The 24934-nt window shown below is 53.6% G+C and overlaps 2 protein-coding genes across 2 annotated transcripts; both read right to left on the bottom strand.

The window, feature by feature from the left end:
- Positions 1 to 431: 431 nt before the first annotated feature.
- ETV3 (ETS variant transcription factor 3) lies at positions 432 to 13358 on the bottom strand. Its single transcript, XM_090053397.1, has 5 exons — positions 13222 to 13358; positions 11243 to 11305; positions 10043 to 10280; positions 7832 to 7947; positions 432 to 5307 (listed from the first exon to the last, which is right to left on the bottom strand). The coding sequence occupies exons 2-5, from the start codon at positions 11286 to 11288 to the stop codon at positions 4112 to 4114; spliced, it is 1596 nt and encodes a 531-aa protein (XP_089909523.1). The 5' UTR covers positions 11289 to 11305; positions 13222 to 13358; the 3' UTR covers positions 432 to 4111.
- A 1818-nt stretch (positions 13359 to 15176) lies between these two features.
- LOC149861121 (SLAM family member 5-like) lies at positions 15177 to 24472 on the bottom strand. The gene is made up of 7 exons (XM_090053254.1): positions 24272 to 24472; positions 19351 to 19692; positions 18717 to 19010; positions 18032 to 18148; positions 17731 to 17807; positions 16902 to 17014; positions 15177 to 16360 (listed from the first exon to the last, which is right to left on the bottom strand). The coding sequence occupies exons 1-6, from the start codon at positions 24318 to 24320 to the stop codon at positions 16907 to 16909; spliced, it is 987 nt and encodes a 328-aa protein (XP_089909380.1). The 5' UTR covers positions 24321 to 24472; the 3' UTR covers positions 15177 to 16360; positions 16902 to 16906.
- Positions 24473 to 24934: the final 462 nt, after the last annotated feature.

The raw sequence follows: 24934 nt of genomic DNA, 5'->3' as shown, positions 1-24934 counted from the left end.
CTTTCTAACCACCATCAGGTCCCAGAAGTAGAAGGATTGGAGTCCCACATCCCTCCTGTCAACACAGCTGAGACTTCTCCCAGCAACAGTCTTCCATGAAGGCTAGCTGGATTCATCCTGCCATCTGTCCATCACGGCTCTAGTTGCTTTTAAACACCCCCATCCCTCCTCCCCCTGCACTCATTTCGCCAGCCCTGACACAGTAAAGATCCCAACCTCAAGAGCACCCGTGACCACAGCATGCAAACCGGCCAGGGACAGGCTTTAGGGGAAGGGGAGAGTGCAGGACAGGATCTTATGGCAAAAGCACTCCCGCACTTCCAACCTGGAGAACCCAGGCCGGTATTCCCCACAGAGGCACTGCGACCGGGAGGGCTCTACAGTAGCACATGGCATGCGGAGCTGGACAAAGCGAGCCACACGTGTGTAGGCGTATTTAAAAGGTTTATTTAACTTTTTAATTTGAGGTAAAATACTTTTTTTTTCTTTCAACTTCCATAACAAAATACAGAGCTATCAGATACCCCTGGAAAAAATATGTATATTATACATATATTTCTATAACATTACATCATATATATATAATATATATATATATGCAAACTTTTTTTTTTGAAGACTTTATAGAAAGTGGAACGTCTAAAGGCACTGCACAATGAAGTATTTAAAGACTACTTTACATTTTTTATGTACATATGCACACACGCTTTTCAATCTCGCTTTCAGTGGACAGATAGCGCAAGCTAACCATTTCATTGTTTCAATGTGTATACATCCTTACAAATCCCTGCTGAATCAACTCGAATCAAGTCAAAAGAACATGCCTCATGAAAAGTGAAATTACAACTTTCTATGGGTAAATACTTTCTCTTTAAAACACTCTAAAATGGAACAGGTTTTTTTTGCTTTTAAACAATCTGATTAAAAATATTTCAAACCAAAGAAGATATCTAATTTTCCTTTAAAAACCCACCAGGATTCATAAGACAAATAAAAAAAAAAAAGGAAAAGAAAAGAAAAGGTTTACTTAAAAAAAATAAAATAAAAACAAAAACATAATTATGGAATAAATAAAAACAAGGAACAACCAAGCAGCGGGTTAACCTGTCCGATAGGTGAAGGCAGCAGCAATCGGCCACCGCAGTTAATGCTTCTAGAAAGGGGCTTTCCTTTCTCTCCACCCAGGCAGTGCTATCAGGAGTTGACGCTCTCCAGCTAGAGCAGGGATAAGGTCGCCACAGAAATCTCCCATTTAGTTTGGCCTTGCAAAATCCTACTTGCCTCTGAAGGGGCAGGGTGGGGACTCACTTTCCTCGTGGAGTAGGGCAAGCTCGGGGCTTGCAGATTTTGCAAGGCTAGGTTCACGCTTGGAGGAGCTGCGTGGCTGGCACTCACTACCCCCGCTCTGCCCCGAGGAGGCCTCCCCAGAAAGCTGGATGGCAGCTGGTTGTCCGATTAAAAAGTTCCTTTCCTACATATTCTCTATGGCTAAACAAAGCAAAAATGGTTTAAACGTTAACATGCTCTTGATTAATTAATACAGGTGGACGTTGAGATTTCAACCATTTAAACTTCACAAGTTTAAATATTTGGCACATTGGAATATATATTTTTTCATTTAAAATGTATTTATAAGTTTCCTCCTTTCAGCTGCTGCTAGGCAAGGTGAAGTCTGGCCAGGAGGAGCACCTGCCTTTGCAAAATAATAGGTGACTTCCCAAGCCAGGTGGGGAAGAGGACGGCAAGGCCGCCTCTTCCTCCAAAGCTGAATACATCACCCCAAACCCGATGTACCCAGCACTCGCTGGTCCATTGTCCTGAGAACCTGAGTCCTTTATCCCTGAACGTGGAGCTCCCAGTCTACAGTGCAATGGCTATCGAACCCCCTGACCCAAACAGGTTATGAACTTTTAAAGCCAAAAGACATTTTCAATGTAGTCAACTATCTTTCTTTTTTTTTTTTTTAAAAGAAGTGCGAAGCAGGTGATTCCGCTTCCCCTGCCTGCCTCTGCCCGGAACAGGCGGCAGCATTAAATCTGGCACTTGGGAACACTGGGGGTGAAGATATGCAGTACTGATTTGAAAGGCCTCATGTTTCTATTCCTGAGTTCATACTGACATCTGCTGGCCCTCCCTCTGGGAAGGGGGTCTTCTCAAACCCACAACACCCTTCCCATCCCTTCCTCCCCTTCAACACCCTCGCTGTGTTTGCTTCCAAATGTGGAGGTAAATTTAGGGGCTAGAAAGCCAGCCACGGGGCTGGTGGTGATGGTTGTGAACTGGGAGCGAGGAGGTCTGTGGGTTTGGAGGCCCCGCTGAGCTGCAGTCTGCGGCATTGGGCGGCCTGGAACAAACCATGAAAGGCGCCGATGCGGCAGCTAAGATGAACTACCCCAGTAAAGAGATGACAGCCCCTTCCCCCCCTCCCCTCCCCTCCCCCCCCCGGTTGTTTCTCTTCCATTGCCTCTCAGGCATTAGTTACCCAATGGAGGATTCCTCTGAAGAACCCACCTTGTACTATGTACAGTATTTGGCTTGGACAGCGCCTCGATGTGGGCCCCTATCCAAACAGGCAAACCGCCCCCTAAAAGGGCACAAACCAAACTTCTGCACCCAGTGCGTGCGAGTAGCCCTGTGCTCACACACCTCCCCATCCGTCCTCTTGCAGCAGCTAAGCTTCTGGTTACAGTCACTCGCCTGCTTCAGGCTGTTTTCCTAGACCGGCATGAATCAGCCGCAAGGCTGCAGAGACCACTGCAGTCCCGTGGAGATCAAGTGCGTCAGTTCTTTTCAAGGAATCCCTAGAAAGGGAGACCCAATGCAGCAGGAAAGATCCATGTTCCTTGCCACAATCTAGGCTAATTAGGCTAATGAGAAATGCAGCTATCGAAGGAAATAGCAGGTTTACAGCAACTCAACAACAAGATCTGTGCTGCGAGGCCTAAGTGGCTAGTGCCCAGCCCCCCGCGTGCCCTCTCTAATCCACCTTCAAGCTCCTTGTGTGCTCACTGAAGGCCTGGCCTCAGTGCTTGCCTGGCCTTCCCCTGCTTCTCCATGCAACCCTCTGTCCTCCAGCCACTGCTGGCTCACCCTCTGCAATCTCCTGCCAACACTATCGATTGCGAGACGAAACCCCAACCCAGCCTCTGCTCAGCTGCTCTTGCACAAGTTTCTTCTGTCAATAGACCCTGATCACATAAAGTGTATATGTAGTTAAGGCATGACTCAAAGTGATAGGGGAAACCAAACAAGAAAGGAAATAGACTTAGCAAACCTCTTCTCATTCCTCCTCTATGAACTCACCACAATCATCTCAGTGTTAATCTTCCAATCGCTCCTGACTCCACCCATACAATTAGGAAAAGGGGGGAAAAAAAACAAACCCTGGGTACATTTTAATGCGTATATTAAAGGCATTAGGTTATTTTCCCCACCCCGCTCCCTTCCCTGAAAGATTTTACAACTGCTCATGGCTTCTTCAATGTTTCAAGAAAGCTAAAAGAGCTGCCTTGATGCCCTCAAGTCCTAACATGAATTGCCCCCCCCCGCCCACCACCACCATGGTTTTGGCAGGCCTCTCTCCCTTCCTGATGTGTGCCTTTCCGCAATTTATTCCAAGCTAAGGACAGTGCAATACCCCCCACTCCCACCCCAACTAAAAACAGACCGATCCCCACACTGACAAAGGCTGTACCCCAAACTGCCAGGAAATCCTTCTCACTGTTATGCTGGACTCCATACAAAGAACTAGAAGTAGTCAGAGATTCCTGCTTCTATAAATATTAGAGAATATAAAGTAGATTACGGCTGGAGTCCCTAAGCCTTGGCGGAGACCTCGGCCTCAGCCTCTCTGGAGTTTGCGAGAGGCCCGGAAGAGGTGAGCGTCTCGCCCTCCTAATCTGAGCAAGCCGACTTTATCTCACCTGCAATTCGACAAGGAAAACGAAACGAAACAAACAAACAAAAAAAAACAGAAACCCAGAAAATCCTAGTCTCTAGAATGATCAAACCAGACTAATCCCCCTCCCCATCCCGCCCCCACCCCCGCTCTGCAATCTCGCTACATAAATACACGGCTGTCGGTCCAAGCGGACGGCGGCACTCCTCGGTCCTAGGTGTCGGACGTGGCCGTGGCAATCACTGCCTTGGGTTCTGCCACCAGGTGCGGGGCACCCAGCGCACCGTTCCAGTGGACCTTCCCATTCTGGCGCTCCTCGGTGGATTCCGGCTGGCGGTCACCGTTCCAACGGCGCTTGAGACGCAGTTTGGGTGGCATCAGGGCATCCTCTCTCTTCTCCTGGGTCCCAGTTTCTCCTACTGGCTCTCTGGATGGCTTCTCTCCACCACCATCCCCTTGTTCTTGGGACTCTTCAGCTGAGACATTTACCTGGGTGGATGCTGGTGGGGCCAGAGGCCAGGACGGGGCAGCCGGCCTGGCAAAGATAGCCCCCTTCTCTCCTTCCAGGGTGGCATTATGCATTGCCATGCCAGATCCTTCCTCCCTCTCGGCTTTGTCTTTCCCTTTTGCTGGAAGCTCTTCGCTTTCCAGCTCCTTGTCCACCATAGGCTCAATCTTCACCCTAGGGGAAGGGGTAGCAAGCTGGGGGGCAGCTGACTCCTCAGTGCTTTCCAGTCTCTCCCTGTTTTTGCGTCCGACAGGAGGAGGTTGCAGCTTGATGGGGAACTGGGTTTGCTCCTCTGGAGGCATTTGGCACTGTAGTGGTGGGACCATGAGCCCTGGATAGCGAGGGAAAGTCCGCGGGCTCAGGTGGTAGTTGAAGACAGAGCAGGCTTGTGAATGCAGGTAGTGTTTCATCTCCTCAGGGTTGAAAGAAAAGCAGCTGCTGCCTGCGAAAGGGCTGAGACCTGGAGAAGGGCTATAGGAGAAGAGAGTCGGAGTCAGGGACATGGCAGGCGAGATTGGGACATTCAACACCCCGCCACGCCCCGGCAGAGGGGATACGGCAAAAGGGCTGTGAGGATCTGGGTACATCCCAGGCCTTGTGAAGAGAGGCAGCATGATCTCCGGCTTGCGTTTCTGAGGGTTGATGCCGCCGGGGCCCACTGCGTTGCGAGGTGCCATGAGATCCATGCCACGCCGCCAGTCAGAGGAGCCGTCCTCCAGCTCAGGCACATCAGGCTTTCTCTCGCCGCTGTCGCTCAAAGGTTCTTGGCCAGATGGCACCAGGGGCCCTGTGGGAAACCGGCTGGGCTGGGCATCCTCGGTGGGGGAGTGGCTGTCCAAAGGTGGGAAATGGAACCGGGAGGAGGCAGTGGGAACAGGCGGGGCACTCTGTGGCACGACACCTGGTGCAAAGGGGAAAAAGCCAGACAAGAAGGTTAGGGACCTGATTAGCCACAGAGGCAAGTCCCAGAGTAAGGCCTTCCCAGCCGGACCTGGGCCTGGGCTGAAACAAGAGCACCATCAACAATGAACAGTGTAACAGGTGATCAGCTGGAAGGAGCCTTCCTAATCTGCTCTTCCCTCCCCTCCCACCTGCAGCTCTGCCTTCCTCTACCCCCAACCTTAGGATCCTGCCTGAGGGCAGAGGATCCTCCCTTCAGCTCCTGGAGTTGCTTTTGTCTCTTAGCACTCTCCATTAGTCATCGACTTTCACACCCTAACACACTGTGCACCTGTCCCCTGCTCTCCTGAGCTTGAAGCCTGCAGGAGTGTTATGCAATGAGGCCTCGCTGCAGCTGCCACATGCTCTGAACCCTACAGTAGGTGTTTGCAAAGTATGAGTGTGGGCTGTCCTGTAGCGGTGGAGGTTCTAGCACTTGGCCTTTTGGCTCAGACCACGTGCTCCCAGCACTGACCAGTTTTGGATCTGACTTCTGGCAGAAGGGCAGAGAATACTCCACTGCCTTGGATTCACTGCTGCTAATAGGAGCCTGATCAATGCACTCACAGCCACTTTCTCCCCTCACACCTCTCAATTCAGCTTCTTCCACCCCTTAAAATGCACAAGGGAGAGGGAGGAGAGAAAACCAGATCCCAGTGTCCCAAACAGGTTTGCTCTCCCAACCCCCATGACAGCCAAGAGAAAACAAAACAGGTTGTAATTAAATTAGACAGATGCATTCCAAGTCTCCAAACTTCTTCTTCTTCTTTTTTTTTTTAAATGCATGCCCCAGAGACAAAAAGGGAGTGCCTGCAAACAGGGAAAAGGAACAGCAGCGAGCAAAGGCGAGAAGGAGCTGTCTGGACTTGTTGCTGCAGTAATTACAGCTTGGCAGTGCAGCCTCACATGATGTTTTGTGCTCCCCGTGCTCTGGAAAATATGTTTCTCTTTCTGCAAACGCAGCATTTCTTACGTGGAGACAGCATCACTGCCTCAGTGGTGAGGTCTCTCTCTGTATACCCCCTTGGTTCACAAGCAAGCAAGCGCTTGAAGGACCGTCTCTCTGAAACCCCATTTCTTTTCTTTCAGGGCTAAGGTTTCCTGGTGCAACCTGAGTCAGCCAAGGAGTGAGACACATGACAGGTGCGGTGCCAAGCTCGCTCGAGGTATTACGAAGTGTTCTGTTATCACAGTATCTAGGAAGAGAGAACTACAACAAGGATGACAAACATCCTTCTCCTGGAAGATGAGCCCTGCCAGCTTTGCTGAGGTGCCAGTGCCTTGGTATCAATGCTCAGCTCCTACACCCCCTTTCTACTCGGCAGCTGCTCCCAAAGGCTTCTTTGGGAGTACTCTGAGCACAGACAGCCCTGGGTCCCCACTGAGCTGGTTCTTACAGGAAGGTGATTTGTTGCCTCAGACCGGCATTCAGTGGCTTCCCAAAGTGCTTTGCTGGCCACAGCCAGTTTCTCAGAGGCAGCTGTGGCCCCCAGCCCAGCCCCGCCCCGGGCACTCACCCTTCAACATCAGTGCTCCTTTAGGTCAGAATCTAGGGTCATATAAAACGGATTCAGGGGTTTCTAGCTCACACAGGGTGGACTTGCCCTTAGCAAGTCTCCACCACCCTGGAGTGACTTTTATCCAGGAGACTGTGCTGAGGACATGCTACTGGCCAAAACTGATGCTTTTTGTGAATCACTGTGGATTTGGGTCATAGCAGGAGTTCAGAAGCTCCTGTGCCACCTTTCAAACCCATGACACAGTTCATATCCATCCCTAGGAACTGCTCTGAACTGCACTCACTAGTAAATTACCCTGAAAGCCAAAGCAACGTAGCAAAGAATTTGTTCAGCTAGACTTCAAAGGGGTGGAAGAGCCAGCAAACCAGGCTGTTGGCGGCATAAGAGCTGTTTGAACTGATCTTCACAAGAGCAGAGAGCTCTGCCACTGTCATTAGGTTGTGAACATTTTGATAACATTCGCACTCACCCATGCCTGCGGACCTCTGGGCCTCTCAGCGAGAAAGGTCACATGGTGCTGTAAATACACTCCATGCTTTGCAAACACGTAAGACAAGGTCCCTGGCAATATAACTAAACCCCTCCATTATCAGAAGGGCAACATACCCCAGTAACATTGGGAGCAAAGCAAACCTGCCGCACCAATAAGGACATCTCAAGGAGCCCGCTCAATAGGAAACCAGAATGCCTTGAGCCTGCCCTGAAGGCAACCACAGATGAGCTTGTGACAAAGAGAGGGAAGGGGCATTCCAGATAAAGCGTTATCACAGTCCACGCATTCCCACTACATTAGCACTGATTGCTTGGGCCCAGTCTTTCAAGCTAGAGATCCCCGAGAGGTGAACCTGCACAGATTGCCCAGCTGGCTTTATCTTCCCACCTGCCCTATTGTCTTGTACCAGCATTCCACATGCACCCGGTCTCCAGCACCAATTAATGTCTGCCAGAGCCCAGGGACCAGCTTACCGTTGGGCCGTATGTTAATGAACGGGTAGTTGGGCATCACCAGCTTGTTGAAGTTGAACTTGTAGGTGAACCTCTTGCCCTTTGTCTTGTGAAGAATCCGTTTGTTGTAATAGTATCTGTTGGAAGAAAGGGTAAAAAATGTAAGGCTATTAGGATGCCTGCCCACCTGAGCAAAGGCAGCCCCATTTCTGATGCTTACACCAGGCTACAGACCACCTGGTGTTTGCCACGTGCACGTCTTGCTTGTCTACAGAGAGATACGATCACTCAGAATGCAAGGAAGGGGAGAAGCACAAGACAGTGGAGGCTGGTCAAATGTGCCCAGCTGGCACCTGGGTCCTTCTCAGCAGCAGCCCCAACAGCTCTAGAGGAACTCAGCACTGGCACGAAGGGTATGGTATCAAAAAGAGGCAGACAGAAGGGAAATCACTTGCCCAAGGTAACCAACCCAGCAGGCCCATGTGTTTGTCTGATATGCTCCCTACAAGGCTACAGTGTCTCCCACATCGTTAGATCAAGTGACACTCTCCCAAGGCAGAGAGCCCTGTCCCAGGGTCCCCAGAAGGCTCATTAACAGTTCACAGAGAGGAGCCTGGTTGCACAAGCTCTTAATTTCCAGCTGCTAAATCACACTGGAGGCAACCACTACGCACTGCATTACTGGTGTACTACTATATAAGCCATAGGAATAATGGCTACAGGGATGCAGTGGGATTGAGAATAGAAGCCAGAACTTAAGTAACCTCCATGCACCTGGAAGAGGAGCCACAACCGTTTACACACCCAGGCCACCACTGGTTTTTATTCTTTCAGTAATGTGGAATGTGCAGAGATGTAGCACAATATTTGGTCCCACCACCCCTTCTTTAAAAGGCAGGTTGCCTGCTCTTCCCACTGGCACAGACAAGGTGAAATCAAGCAGCTGTGGCTCCAGGTAGGAGCAGGAAGACCAAAGCTCCTACTCAAGGCAGAGACTCAGGCCAGCAGCACTGATTAATCTCTCTTCTCTGCTGTCTCTGGTGTGACGGAGGCACCAAACACAGCCAGATCTGGCAGGTGGAGTCCCTTCCACTCCCATACATCAATTACAGTGTTGGTGCCATTCGATTTATTGTTTCCTTCCTGTTCCATTATGAGCCTGTTGCGTTTGCTGCCTTGTTTATCTTCTGCCTGCCCCACCCGGGAGGGATCAGAGGGCACATGGCAGAGACGTCCATATAACTGGCAAAATCGGGAACACCACAGCCTCTCGCAAAGGAACCCCAAGTCATTTTTATAATGATAGCCCTTGCTAAACTGTGCTTTCCCACAGGACTACATCCATTTCTGGTTACTTTCCCTTCAAACTACAAAGGGGTGATCGAAAAAACACTTGATGAGGAAAAGTAAAGCTGGGGGGAACTTCACTGAGATTTGGCGCTATCAAGGACAGGCTGTCAGCTGATCAAGCCCTTGTCACTGTGTCAGATGTTTCTAAACAAAGGAGCTGCTGGATGCATAGCATCTCTGACCCATGAGTGATCTCTCATGAGGATAGCAGGACTTCCGACACCAGCTGTAGGGCTCCAAAATAGCCCAAAATAGTTTAGAGCTGCTAAAGAGAATGCAGCAGAGCTGAACTATGGAATTCCTTGCTACATAGAAACATATAAATACTAGACGGGCAACATTTGCGTAACTGTAGGTGGAAATGGGGACACTGTAAAATGACTGACTGGGGGCTGGAAAGGCACCCTGGCTCTTCACCCTAGTTTGGCACAAGAAACATTTACAGTGGAGAGGGGAGTTGCTTTCTTTGAAATTATCGCTGATGGAGAGATAATGGAGCACACCTAAGGTTTCCTCCCACACCTACGCTGCTCAGGAGGCATCAACAATGGAGGAAGAGAAGAGAGGCAGCAAAACTCCTTGGAACAAATTAATCCCGATTACAACAATCTTCAACTTATTAGGGGAAATTTACCTCCTTGCCTGCCACAGCTGGGGACAGAACTAGTTTGTCAGGTCATAGCTGCTTGGAAATATTCCCAGCCTTTCCCAGATACAAGCCAAACTCAGAGCCAAAGCTCTCCAGGGACAACTGAGACAGGGAGATTAAGGCAATCCCCATAATTCATGTTCTATATGGATTAACTAAGTCTTCTGGTTATCCATGCCCAAAAACCTCCACTGCTCTAGTTAATGACTATTTTGATCCCTGCTTCCACTCACCTGAGTGCCCGGCTCAGCTTGTCATAGTTCATCTGGGGCTTGCATTTCCTCCGGCCCCACAGCCGTGCCACCTCGTCGGGATCCTTGATCACGAACTCTCCATATTCACCCTGCTGCCAGGCAATGACATGGCGGAACTCCTCCTTCTGCAGGAGCTCCAGGATGAAATGCCACAGCTGGATCTGACGGGAGCCAGGACTGGACTCAGTCTTGTAGGCCCACTCTGGGAAGTGATAGCCTTGAAAAGCACCGAAAGCAAGAGGGAACCAATGAGAAGGCTCAGAGAAAAAGAATGTGCTGCTAGTTTGGTCTGGGATCAGAACCCAACATCTTCAAGCTCTTTAACATGGGGTGTCTTTTGCTGTCTGTACATATTCTACTACTAGAGGTCTCTTATCTTGGTTAGGGTCTAACAGACAGATGGTGGATATAATTACTGGCCTGGTGCCTAGGAATCCAGACCACTGGCTGGAACCGTTTCGTACTGCAAAACTGAAAAACAAACTGCAAAACTGAACAGAAGATACAAAAATATGAGGGACTAAAAGAGCTGGAAACATTGGAGAAAGGCCCAAAAACTTGAGACATGACCACAGTTTTTGAAGGTGAGCGGCCAAAATAAAGTACCCACATGAGTGACCTAACTGATTCTAGTGAGCCTTGAAGTCAGACTCTCCCCTGCCATGACTTTGGGCAGGCTGCTGTGTTTCTGAATTGCTGCCAAGGCTGGCCATGCCAGCATAGGGTTCCAGCGCAACTGTTACTACTGGGGCTTCCTGAATCACTGACAAGGTTTTGGTTGGCTTGTGAAATGTGCTAGGCCAAACCACGTTATGCTTGAATGGCATCTATGTCTCCACTGTATTAGATAGTAATGGTTCTTGAAAGCAGTTATACGCCAGCCTGGAATCAAGCTGAGATATCACATACCCTGTAAGGTTCACCAGATAATTTATTGAGAACTTATCCAGTAACTGCTTTAGGGGAATCTAAATGCAAAAATCATAGGACATCAGACGTCATCTCTAATCCAGGTGCCAGCTGATATTCAGATTGATTCCCATGTACACACTGCTCCAGTAGCCCAATTTAAGGCTTATTTGTGCTGCCAGAGCCATGTCAAAGAGTCTTAGCGTAAGTGCAAATCAGGCCATGAGAGGTCCCAGGGTGCAGAATTTCAGGCTAGACACTGCCGCTTACCTCCTCCTCCTTCTGGCTTATCCACAATGCTGCAGCCTGCTTTCATTTTCACCCTCCTGCTGGCTGTGAAAGAGAGAGAGAGAGAGTTGTTGCTCATTTCCATCATCAGTCTCATTCCTGGCAGCACAACTCTCCTTTACCCAAAGTGGATCCCACAAGCCTCAAGTCCTCCCCCGACTCCCAGCCCTGACACCCCCAAAATCCAAACTATAAGCAGCCAGAGGGATCTAGGGCTGCCACCCAGCTTCACACTGCAATGCATAATCTCAGCCTATAATATTTGCTTCTCTTGTGCCCTGCCACTTACAGCAAGACAGGACCACAAGACAGACAAAACAAGCCAAACAGTTTGTCTTCTGTTACCAGACAAGCCCCAGTGCCAAAATACACAAGCTGCCAAGCTCGCCCAGATGATGTACCAGCAAGAGGGGAAAAAAAAAAAGCCCCAGCTCCTGATTCTCACTCAAGAATGCACATCTGATTTTAATTTTGTTAGGGGGAGGAAGCCTACGTTAAAAACTACCTTTGTGCACCCTGCCTGCTCATACAGCGTGAAGTCAAGATACAGACGTTTCATGTTTCCAAGAATATTCTGAGATACAGGAAGTAAACACAAAACAGCCTATTGTCTGTGGTGCAACTTCAAAAGGGTGCTGAAGCTGTCCAACAATTGGAGGAGTATGTGCCTATGCGGGCTGAAAGATATATCTGGCGGCCAGAACTAGCCCACGATCTGATTACAGAGTCCTTTGTGAACGGTGGCAGAGACAGCACCCAACTTACACTCGGTTTCTATGAGGAAATGAATCTGTCAATGGGTGCTTACGATCAGCCCTTCTTAGAGATGATCAAACATTTCAGATTTAGACTTCCTCAATAAAGTTTCCTGTTTGAGCCCTATGCTTTGATGAGGTAGAGCTACGAGGAGGAGGGGAAGAAGACGGTGCAAGGGAAGGCAGACCATGCCACCGTCTCCAAAAACAAATTAAAATTAAGGAACGAGTGGCCTGAATTCACAGCACAGCACCTAACTGCTGAAGCCACAGTTGCTGCCAATGTTTAACTCCTCCAAATAAGCTGACCTCCTGGAGATTAGGGAGGAGGGGGGAGGGGATATCAATATCCCAATATTTTAAATCTCTTTCAAACGTAAAAGGTTCAAATCTCCACTGCCCCATCAATCCGTGTACTTTAAAAAAAAAAAGCTCTGCACATCAATTCACCAGAAGCCAAAATAATCAGGGTACTTTTAACCCTTCCTCCCCCTGGATATTTCAAAGCTGGAGCAGCCTGTTGTTGATAGAGAGACCCTGAAGGCCCAACCAGCCTGAGCTGGAGCTGGCAATTCTCCCCCAGCAGAGCCATGGCTGATAAGAGCCTCGTAAATGGATTAACCAGCCCAGGGCGAACAATACCTCCAAGAATGACCCCTGCGCTCCCAGCACCCGCTCCCCCGACACCCTGAAACTGCCCCTTCCCCCCCAGAGGAGTTTCCAAGCTCCCCATTCCCGGAGATCCCTATGCTGCGCTCTCAGCGCCCCAACCCCTGGTCAACAGTCACCCCTCCCCCACTGCAAACCCCAAACACCCCCGTCACTGTGCCAGCACCCCAGAACAACTCCCGCAAGCTGCAGCCCCTCCCTCACAAGGAACCCCAGTGCCCACAAAAGGGGCAGGCACCCTCTGGAGTCCCCTTCCCTCCCTCAAAATCCCCCTCCCCTTTGGTATATGCCCCCCAACAGTACATGGCCCCCCCAAATTCCCCTCCCCCATCCCCATCAGTACATGCCTCCCCCAAATTCCCCTCCCCAACAGTACATGCCCCAAATCCCCCTCCCTCCTGGATACATGCCCCCCCATTAGTACGTGCTCCCAAAATCCCCCTTCCCCAATCCTGTCAGTATCACGACCCCCCCCCCCGCAATCGGTTGCCAGCCCCGACCCCCCGGGGCCCCTCCCCGCCGGGGCGACAGCCTCACCTCGCTGTCGGGGCGGCGGAGTCTGCGCCCGTCGCTCGGCCTCGCTCTGCCTCGCTCGCTCCGGCCTCCCCCTCACCCAGCCCAGCCACCGGAACCGGAACCGCCGCCGCCGCCCACGCACTTCCGGCTGCGCCCACGCCATTCCGCTTCCGCCCCGCCGCCGCCGCCACCGCGGCGTCCTGCGTCACGGCGCACGCATAACGCGGACGGGCCTCGCAGACGGGGCCTGCGACGGGACAGAAAACCTGGGAAAGCAAACGTGGGGTGGGGGAACTGGGCAATTCGGGCCTTTAATGCGGATTGGTGGGGGTGTTCCGCATCATGGGCTCATCTTGTGCCTCATGGGCCGCTACTTCGGAATAAGATTGTGCTGTCCGGGGGCAGCGACAGACGCGGGCTTGGGGCGCCCCCTGGCGGCGGCGCCTCTTCCCGGCGCGGCCGCACGGGAGCGCTGCAGCTCCGCGAGGATCCCCGGGGAACCTCCCGCGTGACGTCACCCATGCTCATTTGCATGGGGGTTTCCTAGGCCCCACCCCTGGGGTCAGTTCCACCCACGTGGCAGGAAGGGTGCTGCTGGTGCTTGAGCCCCTGCCCCTGGGGTCGGTTCCTCCACGGGGGGGTGGGGGGTTTGAACCCCTGAGCCTGCCGCTGCCCCTGGGGTCCGTTCACCCCACGGGGAGGGGGGTTGGGGTGCAGCAGGGGGGCTTTTGAACGCCTGAACCTGCTCCTGGGGGGCCATGTAGCGGGGTTGGGGTGCAGGGGGGGCTGGTGTTTGAGCCCCTGCTCCTGGGGGTCCACGTCGGGGTTGGGATGCAACAGGGGGGCTTTTGAACCCCTGAACCTGCTCCTGGGGGTTGGGGTGCAGGTGTTTCAGCCCCTGAGCCTCCTGGGGGGTTGGGGTGCAGGAGGGGGGGCTTGAACCCCTGTCCCTGGGGGTCCATGTGGGTGGGTGCAGTGGGGGGTTTGGGGGGGCTGGTGCTTGAGCCCCATGAAACTGCCCCTGCTGTCAGTTCCCTCCATGTGGGGGGGTGCTGGAGGGGGCTGGGCTGCAGCGGGGGTGCTGGTGTCTGAGCCCCTGCAGTTTGGTCCTATCCTGCCCGATAGGGTAGCACCCACACCTCTCTCTGCCCCCCCCTCCCGCCCAGAGATGCACCCAGGATGTCCCTGCCCCGCCCCGGGGGCAGAATCAGGGTTCAGCGCTGTCCCGGAAACCACGGGGCTGCACCAACCTCCTGCTCCCTGGTGGACGCAGCTCCCAGGGGAGGCCTGGGGGAAGTCGTGGGGCTTACACAGAGGATGACAGTGTGGGAGGCCTGAACCCGCTGGTTTCGCGCTGGCCCTGGCACAGACCCAGGAGCCGTGTTTGGTCCCTGCTTCTCTGCAGCGGGAGGAGAGTCCGCAGATGCCAAGCCTGTTTCTCCCGCACACCAGGCCCAGGCTGTCCCAAGCCACATGGGGAGGCCCCAAATTGCAGGTGCCTGATGGAGGACAGACCTCTCCAGGGGTCAGTGGGGCAGCCCCCCAGGCCTCTGGAAGGCCTCCCAGGTGCCTCTCCCCACATCTGGCTGCTGCAGAAGAGCAACCTGGCTGAGGAGGTGAGCGGCAATTTGGTTGGTGGGAGCTGGGCTGAGGTTTTCTCTGTGGAATCCAGATGCTGGAGGATGCTGCTGGTAGGCAGGGATCCTCTTGTTCCTACAGCACCTTGCACACCAGCGCTTATACGAGAGAACTAATGCTAGTGAATAGGATGAGTTTGCACACGGGGACAGTTGCATAGTGTGTCTCAATCGGCCTGATGCACCCAGGAACAGACCATGGAGCTGAACACCCCCCATCCAGATCAATCATAGGGACTTCAAACCCCGCCCCCCCTGCAAAACACCATGGCAGGAGCAGAGCTCCTTGGGGGACCGGTTCCCTTTCCTGAGGTAAGAACACTCTGAGTTCACATGAGATCCAAACCACCATTGCTCTTTACTCATAGCACAAGAGATGCGGGCGCATGCACCCTCGCCGGTTCCCTTTCCTCTCCAGTCCCCTGGGCTGGAACTTGCATCTTGTGCAGCCCTAAGGAAACACCTTGAGGAAGAGGCTTCACAGCCTGTGATGGTGGGGAGCTCCTTGCCCAACTCCAGCCTGATCTTCCCCCAGGCCAGGTCCCTCCTGCCTGGGGGGGGACGGGGTGGGGGTTGTACTCCTGGCCCCTCTGCCTGGGAGAGCCTAGCCTGGCCAGCATCCCCTCTGTCTGGCTGCTCTGCTGGGTCCCAGTGGCTGCACCATCTCTGAGAAGTTTGAGCCAGACGCCCCCCTAACCCTCCAGCAGTGCAAAAGGGCAAAGGTCACTCCAGGGGGTCTCTTGCCTGCCCCCAGGCCTGGGCAGAGCCATGGGGCAGTCCTTCCTAGGGCATCCTGGCTGGCATGTCCTGCTTGGCAGACGGGAGTCATCGAGCAGACAAGCCAAGAGGGATCAGGGCCAGCTCCATGCACAGCCCCAAGAGCCTGGCTAGCCCTGCACCATCAGGGGGTGAGTACAGAGCCCCTGGCCCAGCCTGCCCAGGACTCGCCAGCTCACACACTGACCTCCATCCCCTGACCCTACATTAGCTGCACCCCAAGACCTGCCCCCTCCGGTCATGTCTTTGGGGACCCCGCTTGGCAAGGACCCTGTTCTGACACAGCCCTACTGGCAGGGGGGTGTGGGGCTGCTCCCAGGCTGGGGCCAGGCGGAGGCATGGGTGTCTCCAGAGAGAAGCAGAGTCAAGAGCTGAATGGGGAAGAGGATCAAAGGAGCTACTGGAAATCCAGCTCTGGCAGGCCCAGGCGGCTGCAGCCCTGGAGCCAACAGACCAGCTGCTGCTGCTGCTGCCGCTGCCACCCACATCCAGCCCCGGGGCCAGGCAGAGCGAGCTCCTGGTTTGGAGCAAAGCGGAGGGGAAGGGTCAAATGTGACAAGGACGCTGGGCAGGGTGTGCATGTGTGCGAGTGCACGCACATGCAAAGGCAGGCGTGCGAGTGCAGGCCTGCATGCGTGCGTGCGTGCGAGCGAGAGACGGGGGGAGGGCGCTGGCTTTGGCTCAGGAATTTCAAAGCACTTCAGCAGAGAATTCCACATAAAAGCCTCTCTCGGAGCCAGGAAGTCCTGTAAAAGAAGCACGGGAGCATGAGCAGGAGCCAGAACCCAGGCGTCCCGACACTCATGCCTCTCCCAGAAATGGGCAGGGAACCCAGGCGTCCTGGCTCTCGTGCCTTTCCCTGCAGCAGGGAGAGAAGCCAGGCACCAGCCCCCCTCTGCCCAGACCCAGGAACCTAGCCTCCCACTTCTACACTCCCTTCCCAAGGTGTGGGGGGGAACCTGCAGGCCCCATTGCCCAAGATCCTGCCCTTGCCCCCACCCACAGCTCCCTCTGTCCCCAACTTTCCAGGGGGCTGGACAGGTTTGGTGCCCTCCAGAGAGGTCGGTGCTGAGCGCCAGCACGGGATGCTCCATTCCCACAGGCCCTCGGAGGTCTGAGCATGCAGGAAAAACCTTTCCCCGTCAGGGCTTCAGGATGGATGGGGGTTTCCCAGTCCTCCAGACTGCCCTGAGAGCTGACAGGCATGGCCCCAGCTCTGTCCAGACGGGAGCAGCCTGGATGGGTGCTGCAGACGTAGCCAGAGCCCCGTGTTCCCCACAGCCTCACCTGGCCTAGGTGAGGAGCCGAGGTGTGCTCAGCTGGATCTGGGCATAGATGCTGGTGACCGGCGTCGGCTTTAGAAGGCTCTGAGCAGGGCTCTCAGGCGGGGAGCTCAGGACCTACAAGAGAAGGATGAGGCAGAAGTGGAAACAGCTGTTGGATCAGCCGCTGGCTGCAGGGGCTGTCCTTGCCAGGTCCCCTGCGGGGATCAGCTGGGAGGTCCATGACCGAGGGCGCTCCCGGCTGGAACAGACCAGGGAAAAATCCTCACGGACCTGCCAGTCCTGGGAAACACCCTGCATCCAGCCCGGCTGAAGAGAGCCAGGGAAGCCAAGGGGTTTTGCCAAAGTAAAAAATAGATGATATGGAAGTGCCAGTTTTGTCCCGTCCTTGGATGCAGCTGCCTCTGGGGTGGGGCCTGACAGCTTCATAACAGCTGCAGAGAACTTTAGGACAAGAAGTAAAGACTATGCCACTCCCTTGCAAAGGGGGACGTCTTGGCGTCAGACTCAGGCAATAGTGCCCTGTCTGGGTGGCACGGGAGAGCTCCGCCAGGCTCCCTGGGATGTCTCGCAGCAGCTGGGAGAAGGAAGCTGGCAGTCACAATAACAACTCCCGGCTGGCAAGAAGGGGTGATGAGGGCAGCCACAGGCTTCCGGTCCCTGATGGGGCATTTTGTGCAGCTGGAAGACAAAGGGCCCCTGCCACAAACAAACTGGTGGGAAACGGTATGGGGTCAAGAGGACGGGGGCAAGGCCGGGGTCTGGGGATCTCTGCACTGTACAAGTCCCCATGAGCAGAGGGCACCAGGACGTCTCTTCCTGCAGGGACTCACCTGCTCATCTCCCTCCGGCGGTCTCCTCCTCTTGATCTCCGTGTACTGGGGCTCACTGGGACAGTCTTGCATGGGGACTGAGGAGAGGGCAGGATTATCATGTATAGTGATCAGTCCTCTTCACCGAATAACAAACCCCATCTCATCCCATTTCACAGATGGGAAAACTGAGGCATAAGGCAAGAATTTGCTCAGAGGCACCCAGCAGCAAAGCAGGGAGCAGGACCCAGCCCTCCCAAGGCCTGTTCCAGTGCTGGGTCAGGTCACTGAGATGGAGCTCCTGCAAAGAGCAGGGACCCACCTCTTCCAGCTGGCTTCCTCTTCCTCCTCCTCCTCCTCCTCCTCCAGAACCAGGCACCAAAGCACATGCCCACAGCGACAATCAGCCCAATGGACAGGAAGCACCACATGGTGGCATCTGCAACCAGAAAAACAACATCGCTCACTATCTCCCAGGGTGGTCCGGTGCAGGGAAAGATGTGCCCCCCACCCCGCGCAACACACCACAGCCTGGCAAGAGCTGGGGGCCTGTGACAGCTCTTGGTGCCAAGCAGATCCTACAAACAAGGATTTGGGACCAGGGGAACATCTGGCCAGATGCTTTAGAGATGAAGCATGGTGCCCAAATGTTTCCCAGGGGATTTAGGCACCTCTGCTCCTCATTGCTTTCAATGGGAAGTTTAGGATCCAAGTCCCATTGAAACCAAAGGAGATTGCAGTGCCCAAACCCCCTTGGGTCTGTGCCCCTAAGGAGCTTGCAATGGCATGAATCAGTTCCCAGGCTGATGGGGGAATTGCTTGGTGGGTCCTGAACTCCAGGGCTCAGTTTGGCAGCAGGGTTTAAAAGGGGATGGGGATTATGAGGAAACAGGATCTGTCTGCACTGTGCAAATACACACGCATGGCCAGGAACCAGCTGCCTCCCGGGTTCCCCTCCCCTCGCCCATCGGGGGCTCGACTGAATCCGCCAGGAGAACAGGTCTCACGTGTGGTGTTGCTCGGGCAGAGGCTCTGCAAGGCCACAGAGGTGCTTTTCCGGTCGGCGGGGTTGCTGGCGCTGCAGGTGTAGGTGTCGTTCCAGGTGCCCGGGGGCAGAGCCAGGTGCAGGCTCTGGTCATCAGCTGAGATGTGGTGCCACGCCAGATCTTGCAGGTGGTCTCTTGTGCCCCAGGTGATGTTCATGGCAGCTGTGGTGGGCACCTGGCAGCGCAGTGTGAGGTTGCACCAGCCCAGTGTGCTGGGGTGCACCTGGCTCAGGATCTCAGGTGTTGGCACCAGCTCTGAGTTCGAAAGAAGCCAACCATAGGTGTTGGCACTGGAGGCTCTGAACTGCCCGGGTTCCCCAGCCATCATCCTCCCTGCTCGACTGTAGCCACCTCTCCCAGGTGAGTCTGGCTCTAGGCAGCAGAGCATTGGACCCCCACAAACACATCCCTAAGACCCTGAGGACAGCTTGCCCTGAGTGCCCGTCCAGCTCTGTCCCTGGACCTAGGTCCTAGAGCGGCAGACTGGGCCTTGGGGGTACAGACAGGAGGGCTGCAATCCTCCCCTGTACCCATTTTGGAAACCAGATGGGCTGCACAGGGGCCCAGCACTAAGCATTGCCCCCCAGCCCCATACCGTAGATGGCAAGGTGGAAGTGACAGTCCCTCACTGTCGCTGGGTGCAGTTTCACGCGGGCACTGTACATGCCACCATCAGACTTCTTCAGCTCCCGGATGCCCAGCGTCGTGGCATTGGGCACCTCTAGGCGCTGCCCGAATTGGCCACCGGGATCCAGCTGCTTCAGCTGCGCAGTGCTGAACTCTGCTACCATGATGGCGCTGCCCGCCCCTGTGCTGAAGCTCCATTCTGTCGCCCTCACCAACTCTCCTGGAGACAGGGACACGGACATCCAGGCCGAGCCGCCCAGCACCCGATTCATTTGGTGGGCTGTGGGCAGGGCAGTGGTCATTGAGAGACCTTAAGAAACAGGACAATTAAAAAAGTAAGAAACGGTTGTAACAAGGGGGCCACAGTCTCTGTAGGCAAAGCCCCTGGAAGCGGCCAGATGTGTCATGGAGCCCATTTATCTCCCTATGACGTGAAAGGTGGGAAGTGTTCCCCTACCCTGAATCTCACTGATGATCAAGACCCCAGGGCACCTCCGTCTCAGCGCCCCACTTTTTCCACTCTCCCCGCCCAGCAAAGCCCTGCTGTTGCAGCGAGACCCCGGGTCCTCTTCCCCGCGATCCTGAGCCCGCTCTGCTGCAACGCTGCGCCTGGCTGAGCCTCAATCCTGCCCCACCCGAGAAGCGGTCGCTTTTCCGTCTTATTCTGGCTCTTGCTGAATAAATCCCAGAGTCAATGCCTGCCAGTGGATTTGGGAATATCCCAAGTCCCAGTGTGAAAGGTCTGGGATGGAGGATGCTCGCCGGTTGTAGCACTATACGTGGTGTTTAGTATCACTGAGCTCAGTCGATATGTTTTTTGGAAAGATTGAGTTCTGCTCAATCTATATGATTTGGAACTGATTTGGATGATCTGACTGGGCATATGAAATAAATATATTATTAAAAAAAAACATTAGTCCCGGCCTGAATGGCGGGGAGGTGGGGAAGAGCCAATCCAGAAACACCCTGTGTCTTGCATGCTGTCAGCACGAGGAATTTATTCCGCATCTCCCGAGTCCCAGTGCAGGACCAGTGTCCCAAACCCTTCTACCCAGCTCCCAGTCCAGCCCCACTTCCCATCCCTAGTGTCATTTCCACTTGAGTGAGAACCGTGGGATTTGGCTCCAATTTTCTTGAAGAGGTTTGGGATGGGGAAGGTGATACAAAAGTTGGGTATTACTAAATTTGAATCTAATCGCCCTCCCCTCCCCCCCTCCATCCCCCCAGCCCAGCAGCCTCTGCTTATCACTCAGATCCAGGGCTTTAAAAGGGACAGGCAGATGCGATTACACAGAGGAAGGGAGATCAGGCTTCCACATCACAGAGCCAATTTTGTATTAAAGCTTCTGGTGGTCAAAATTATGAGACGCTGATTTCCTGCACTATGCAGAGCTCGTCTCCAGAAGGCGGGGGAAGGGGGTGACTTCTTAATGACATTTAATTATTTCTCAGCTCTGAGCTCGGCCAGGTGGATTTGTCTGCCTCTCTCTTGCCTCTTTGCACACACTCTGGGTCAGTCAACGAGGTCGATTTGGTTTGCAAAGTCTGCGAGCTGAAATGACAGGGAACCACAGCCCAGCGCAGAACCCGGCAAACCACAGGCTGGGTTGTAACAGGCGCACGCCCAGCACGTGCCAGCACCTGCTGCACGGAGCTGCAGGCTTCGGAGGCTGAGACATGCGTGCCACACACACACACGCCCCCACCCCCCTGCTCTGAAACCCACCACCAACCAGCCCTTTGGAGAAACACCAGAGTCTCGCTCCGGTTGAAGCCCCTTTGTGCAGCCTGTATAGCACAAAGGCAGCTGCTGCTATGCCGCACGCTCCAGCTTGCACCCCGCTTTCTACCCTGACCACAGCACCCAGTGGTCTCTATTATATGAAAATAATCTAGAGCAGGAGCAGAGGTGTGGGTTTATCAGCCGCTCATGGTAGCTCGGCGATCGGGCCCCAGGCCAGGCTATGCTCAGCCTCTGTATTAGCTTGTGCAATAATTTAAACCCAGCCTAAGCAGGTGTGAAATGCTGGTTTGCCAACAACAGAGAACAAGGATGCACCAGCCTGTGCTGATCCTGGTGTCTGGGTTAGCTCCAGTGCCACCTGTGTCCTTCTGCCAGGAACAGGCTGGTGTCCCGGAGGTGTGCCAGAGGCGAGGCCTCCATTTCTGTGTACTGTATTCACCAGCTACAGAATAATAAACTAGTCTTAATATTTATCCTCAAACATGGTCTCTGCAGCTCGCAGCCTCACCAGCCTCTGCTCAGCTACCTGCCTGCTGGCTCAAGGCCAGGGCTTTCCCTTGGCAGGTCTTGCTGTCAGCGTTACAGACTCTCCTGCCCCCTCCAGCTGTGCCCGGGGCCACGACGTGTTGCAGAACAGCAGAACAGTGCCATTTTAGATCCGCTTTGGAGGGGATAAATGACAGCACATGCTGCTGGGCACCAGAGGATCAAATCTGTGGAGTTTAACCTTAAAATAGATCTGGGGCTGTCATCCTAAGCCTGACGTGTGTGGAGCATTAAGGTTTTATTTAGCCACGGGACTGATCCAGAACAGTTTGCCTGGCCCCCTCCAGTTCAGGGAGTTCTGACCCACAGCTGCATTTCAACAGCTGGATGGGAGGCAGGTTGGGAACCCCACCTTGGTCTTTGGGGGAGGTGAATGCAGAGACCTGGGCCAGCCTCGAGGGAGATCTTTCCTATAACAAGGATGAATGAATGTATGCTATTCAATGCCATCTGTATTCACTATTCAATGCCACATCAGCCCCTTATCCACAAGCCCTGGGAGGGAGCATGAGGAGCTGCACTGCTGCCAGGAGAGGGTGGAATTGCAGAGGCAGCCTCTGCTGCAAAAGGGGCAAAAATTAGAGGTCCCAACCCCACACCCAGGGTCCCTGAGCCTCGTGCGAGTGGTATCCAGCACCTTGTCTAACTGGCAGACGTCTGCAGAAGAGAAGACAGAGGGGGGCTTTAACAGCAGCCTTCAACTACCTGAAGGGTGGTTGCAAAGAAGATGAAGCCAGACTAGTGGTTTTTGTGGTCCACAGACTGCTGAAGGCGTGCACGTTATGCCTAAGGGTCCACGAAAAATAACTGCGATCAATGAAAAGTACATGAATACCCACGCTTACAGATCAAAAGGGTCCACACCTCCATTCGATTGTTTTTAGGGATCCACAAATGAAAAAAGGTTGAAAACTACTGAGCTGGACTGTTCTCAGTTGTGGTAGGTGACAAAACATGGAGCAAAAGGCTCCAGTTGCAGTAAGGCAGGTTGGATATTAGGAAAAAACCTCTCACGAGGAGGGTAGTAGAGCACTTGAGCAAGCAACCCAGAAAGGTGGTGCAATCTCCATTCTTGGAGGCGTTTAAGACCTGGGTAGACAAAGCCTTGTTTGGGATGATGTCGTTGGGGTTGGTCCTGCTTTGAGTAGGGGGCTGGACTAGATGTGACCTCCCGAGGTCCCTTCCCACCCTCATTTTCTGTGTCCCATGCCTGATTTCAGCCAGGAGCATTCACAGGACACAGCCCTGCCGCTCTGCCTCTCCGCCTCTCCATTCCCTTACTCCAAAGCAGCACAAAGTACGTTCTTCTTTGAGATCTGCATGGCGGGGCTGCAAATTCAGGGCACCACAGTGTGAAACCACAGGCCAGGGCCAATTCCTTCCGAGTTTGGCTAGAAACAGCTCCCCCCACCCCAGGGCTAACCCACCAGGCATGAGACAAAGAGTTTTCTGCAGATTCCCCGGGCTGCAAAGTGATAGTTTCCCAAGACAGCTAGGACTTGTGCTGCGATTTCCTCTTGGGACTTTGAAAGGAAGAGGGAAGAGAGCTGCTCTGGGGGCTTTGTTTTAAACTTAAACTACAGAATAGCACCCGCCAGGATACAATGGAGACCAGCAGTTCTCAGCCTCTCCCTCATCTCGAATCAAATCAATATTTACAGGCATCTTAAGTGTCCTGCCCCTAAGCTGGGGTCCAATCCTAACCCCACAGCTTCCATGCCAAGAACCCACACACTAGCCCTGCACTGAGATAAGGGGTAACATCCCCTCCCAGATCCAGAACAAAGCAGGGGTGGGAACCGGCTAGGACTCTCCTCTGACAAGCCAAGAAAAAACAAAGAGCAAAACAAATCCAAAAAACCAGTCAGAGAACTGAAGAAGCATTGCTCAGACCCTTTAGACTTAACACCCCGGGGCTGGATGAGTATTCAGAGCTGCAAAGCACTTCCAGCTCTAAGCAGAGCTGCTTTCCTTAATGCAGTGAGTACACAAAAGAATCAAAGAAAGAACTTTTTTTTTCCCAGCTATTTAGTTGGTCTAATAAAAGATATCGCATCCACCCAAAGAACCTTGCCGGCAAGCGAATCGAGCAAACCCACTGCGCCGGCAGAGACCAGCTCCTTTCCGTCCACCCAGCCAAACAGCCCTCCAACCACCATAAAGTTTTCCCAGGCTCGTGAGTTTGTTGGGTTTACCAAGGATGAGAAGGTTTAAACTCCACTCATGACCCTGGTGTTTCTAGTTTTAACCCCAGAAATATGAAAATCTTCTAGAACTACAATTTATGAAAATTGGTGAATAAGCAGGTAAGGTAGAGCAGCTATTTCTCATGACTGGCAGCTGCATATAAAAAAAATAGCAGCCCAACAGCATTCACCTGACACCCAGCACCCTCCCCATCTCCCACCTAGTCTGACCTGCAGCACTTCAAGCCAGGTAGGAGCTTCTGCATCTCTCTAAATAGGTCGGCTGGGTGCTACCATAGGGGGAAAATGGGCAGAGGCAGTTGCAAACCTTCCCCTTGTTTGCCCCGATCTGTTTCCTGCCCTTATCTCAAGCTGGGAAGACGTGGGCTACAAGCCAGCATTTGCCCACTCACCTGTCCAAGAGCTGAGCAGCAGCAAGACAGGGACAGAGGCCACCTCCATGCCTTTCTCTCCACCTGGAGCTCAGAGCTCCCGAGCTAGAAGCAGCAGGACTAAAGAGCAGAGGGAAGAGTGGCTCTGCCTCACTAACAATAAGCCACCTGTTTACTGCTAAACACCTGTGTCCCCGCCTGCGTGTTAGCTTACCTGCCCAGCAGCCAATCAGTCTTAGTAGCATCCCTGGGGCCAGCGGGCTCTTGCAGGCCATGCCTTGAAGCACTAGCTGCGAAGATCTCGGAGCTGCAAATGCTCAAGGGGAAGTGAGAGTGCATGCTCATCTCCTTGCTCACTAAGCCTGCACGGGGAGGGGACATAGGAAGAAGCCAAGGGCTTTGCAAGCATCACAGAACAGGCTGCCTCTCCCTTCCAGACACTTTTTGCACCCAGAGCTGCGTGCCCGCAGCCCCTTGGGGATCTCAATGCTTCTTCCAGCCCTCTCCCATCACCACCTGCTTCATATTTCTGTCCCTTTTAGCTTTCCCTCAGGCCGGCCACTCATAAAGCAGCCTCCCCAACGCTCTTTGCCGTGCACAGCCAGGCGTGATGGTGGCAATGTTATAGATGCACCTGTTCGTGGCACCCATTTGTTGTCCCCCGCCAGACAGGGCCATGGGCGG

The sequence above is a fragment of the Crocodylus siamensis genome, chromosome 6 (genome assembly GCF_052110815.1).
Source record: "Crocodylus siamensis isolate JL-2025a chromosome 6, ASM5211081v1, whole genome shotgun sequence".
NCBI lineage: Eukaryota > Metazoa > Chordata > Crocodylia > Crocodylidae > Crocodylus > Crocodylus siamensis.
This window is presented reverse-complemented; position numbering and strand designations above follow the sequence as displayed.

Excerpts from the sequence above, each read along its gene's own strand:
- ETV3 (XM_090053397.1), bottom strand. The coding sequence starts at position 11,288 with ATGAAAGCAGGCTGCAGCATTGTGGATAAGCCAGAAGGAGGAGGAG. Across the intron at positions 7,948-10,042 it reads AAGCTGAGCCGGGCACTCAG|ATACTATTACAACAAACGGA; the intron begins GTGAGTGGAAGC and ends TTCTTCCAACAG. Across the intron at positions 5,308-7,831 it reads CATTAACATACGGCCCAACG|GTGTCGTGCCACAGAGTGCC; the intron begins GTAAGCTGGTCC and ends CCTTTGCACCAG.
- LOC149861121 (XM_090053254.1), bottom strand. The coding sequence starts at position 24,320 with ATGGAGGTGGCCTCTGTCCCTGTCTTGCTGCTGCTCAGCTCTTGGACA. Across the intron at positions 19,693-24,271 it reads GCTGCTCAGCTCTTGGACAG|GTCTCTCAATGACCACTGCC; the intron begins GTGAGTGGGCAA and ends CTGTTTCTTAAG. Across the intron at positions 18,149-18,716 it reads CTGCCCGAGCAACACCACAC|ATGCCACCATGTGGTGCTTC; the intron begins GTGAGACCTGTT and ends TTCTGGTTGCAG.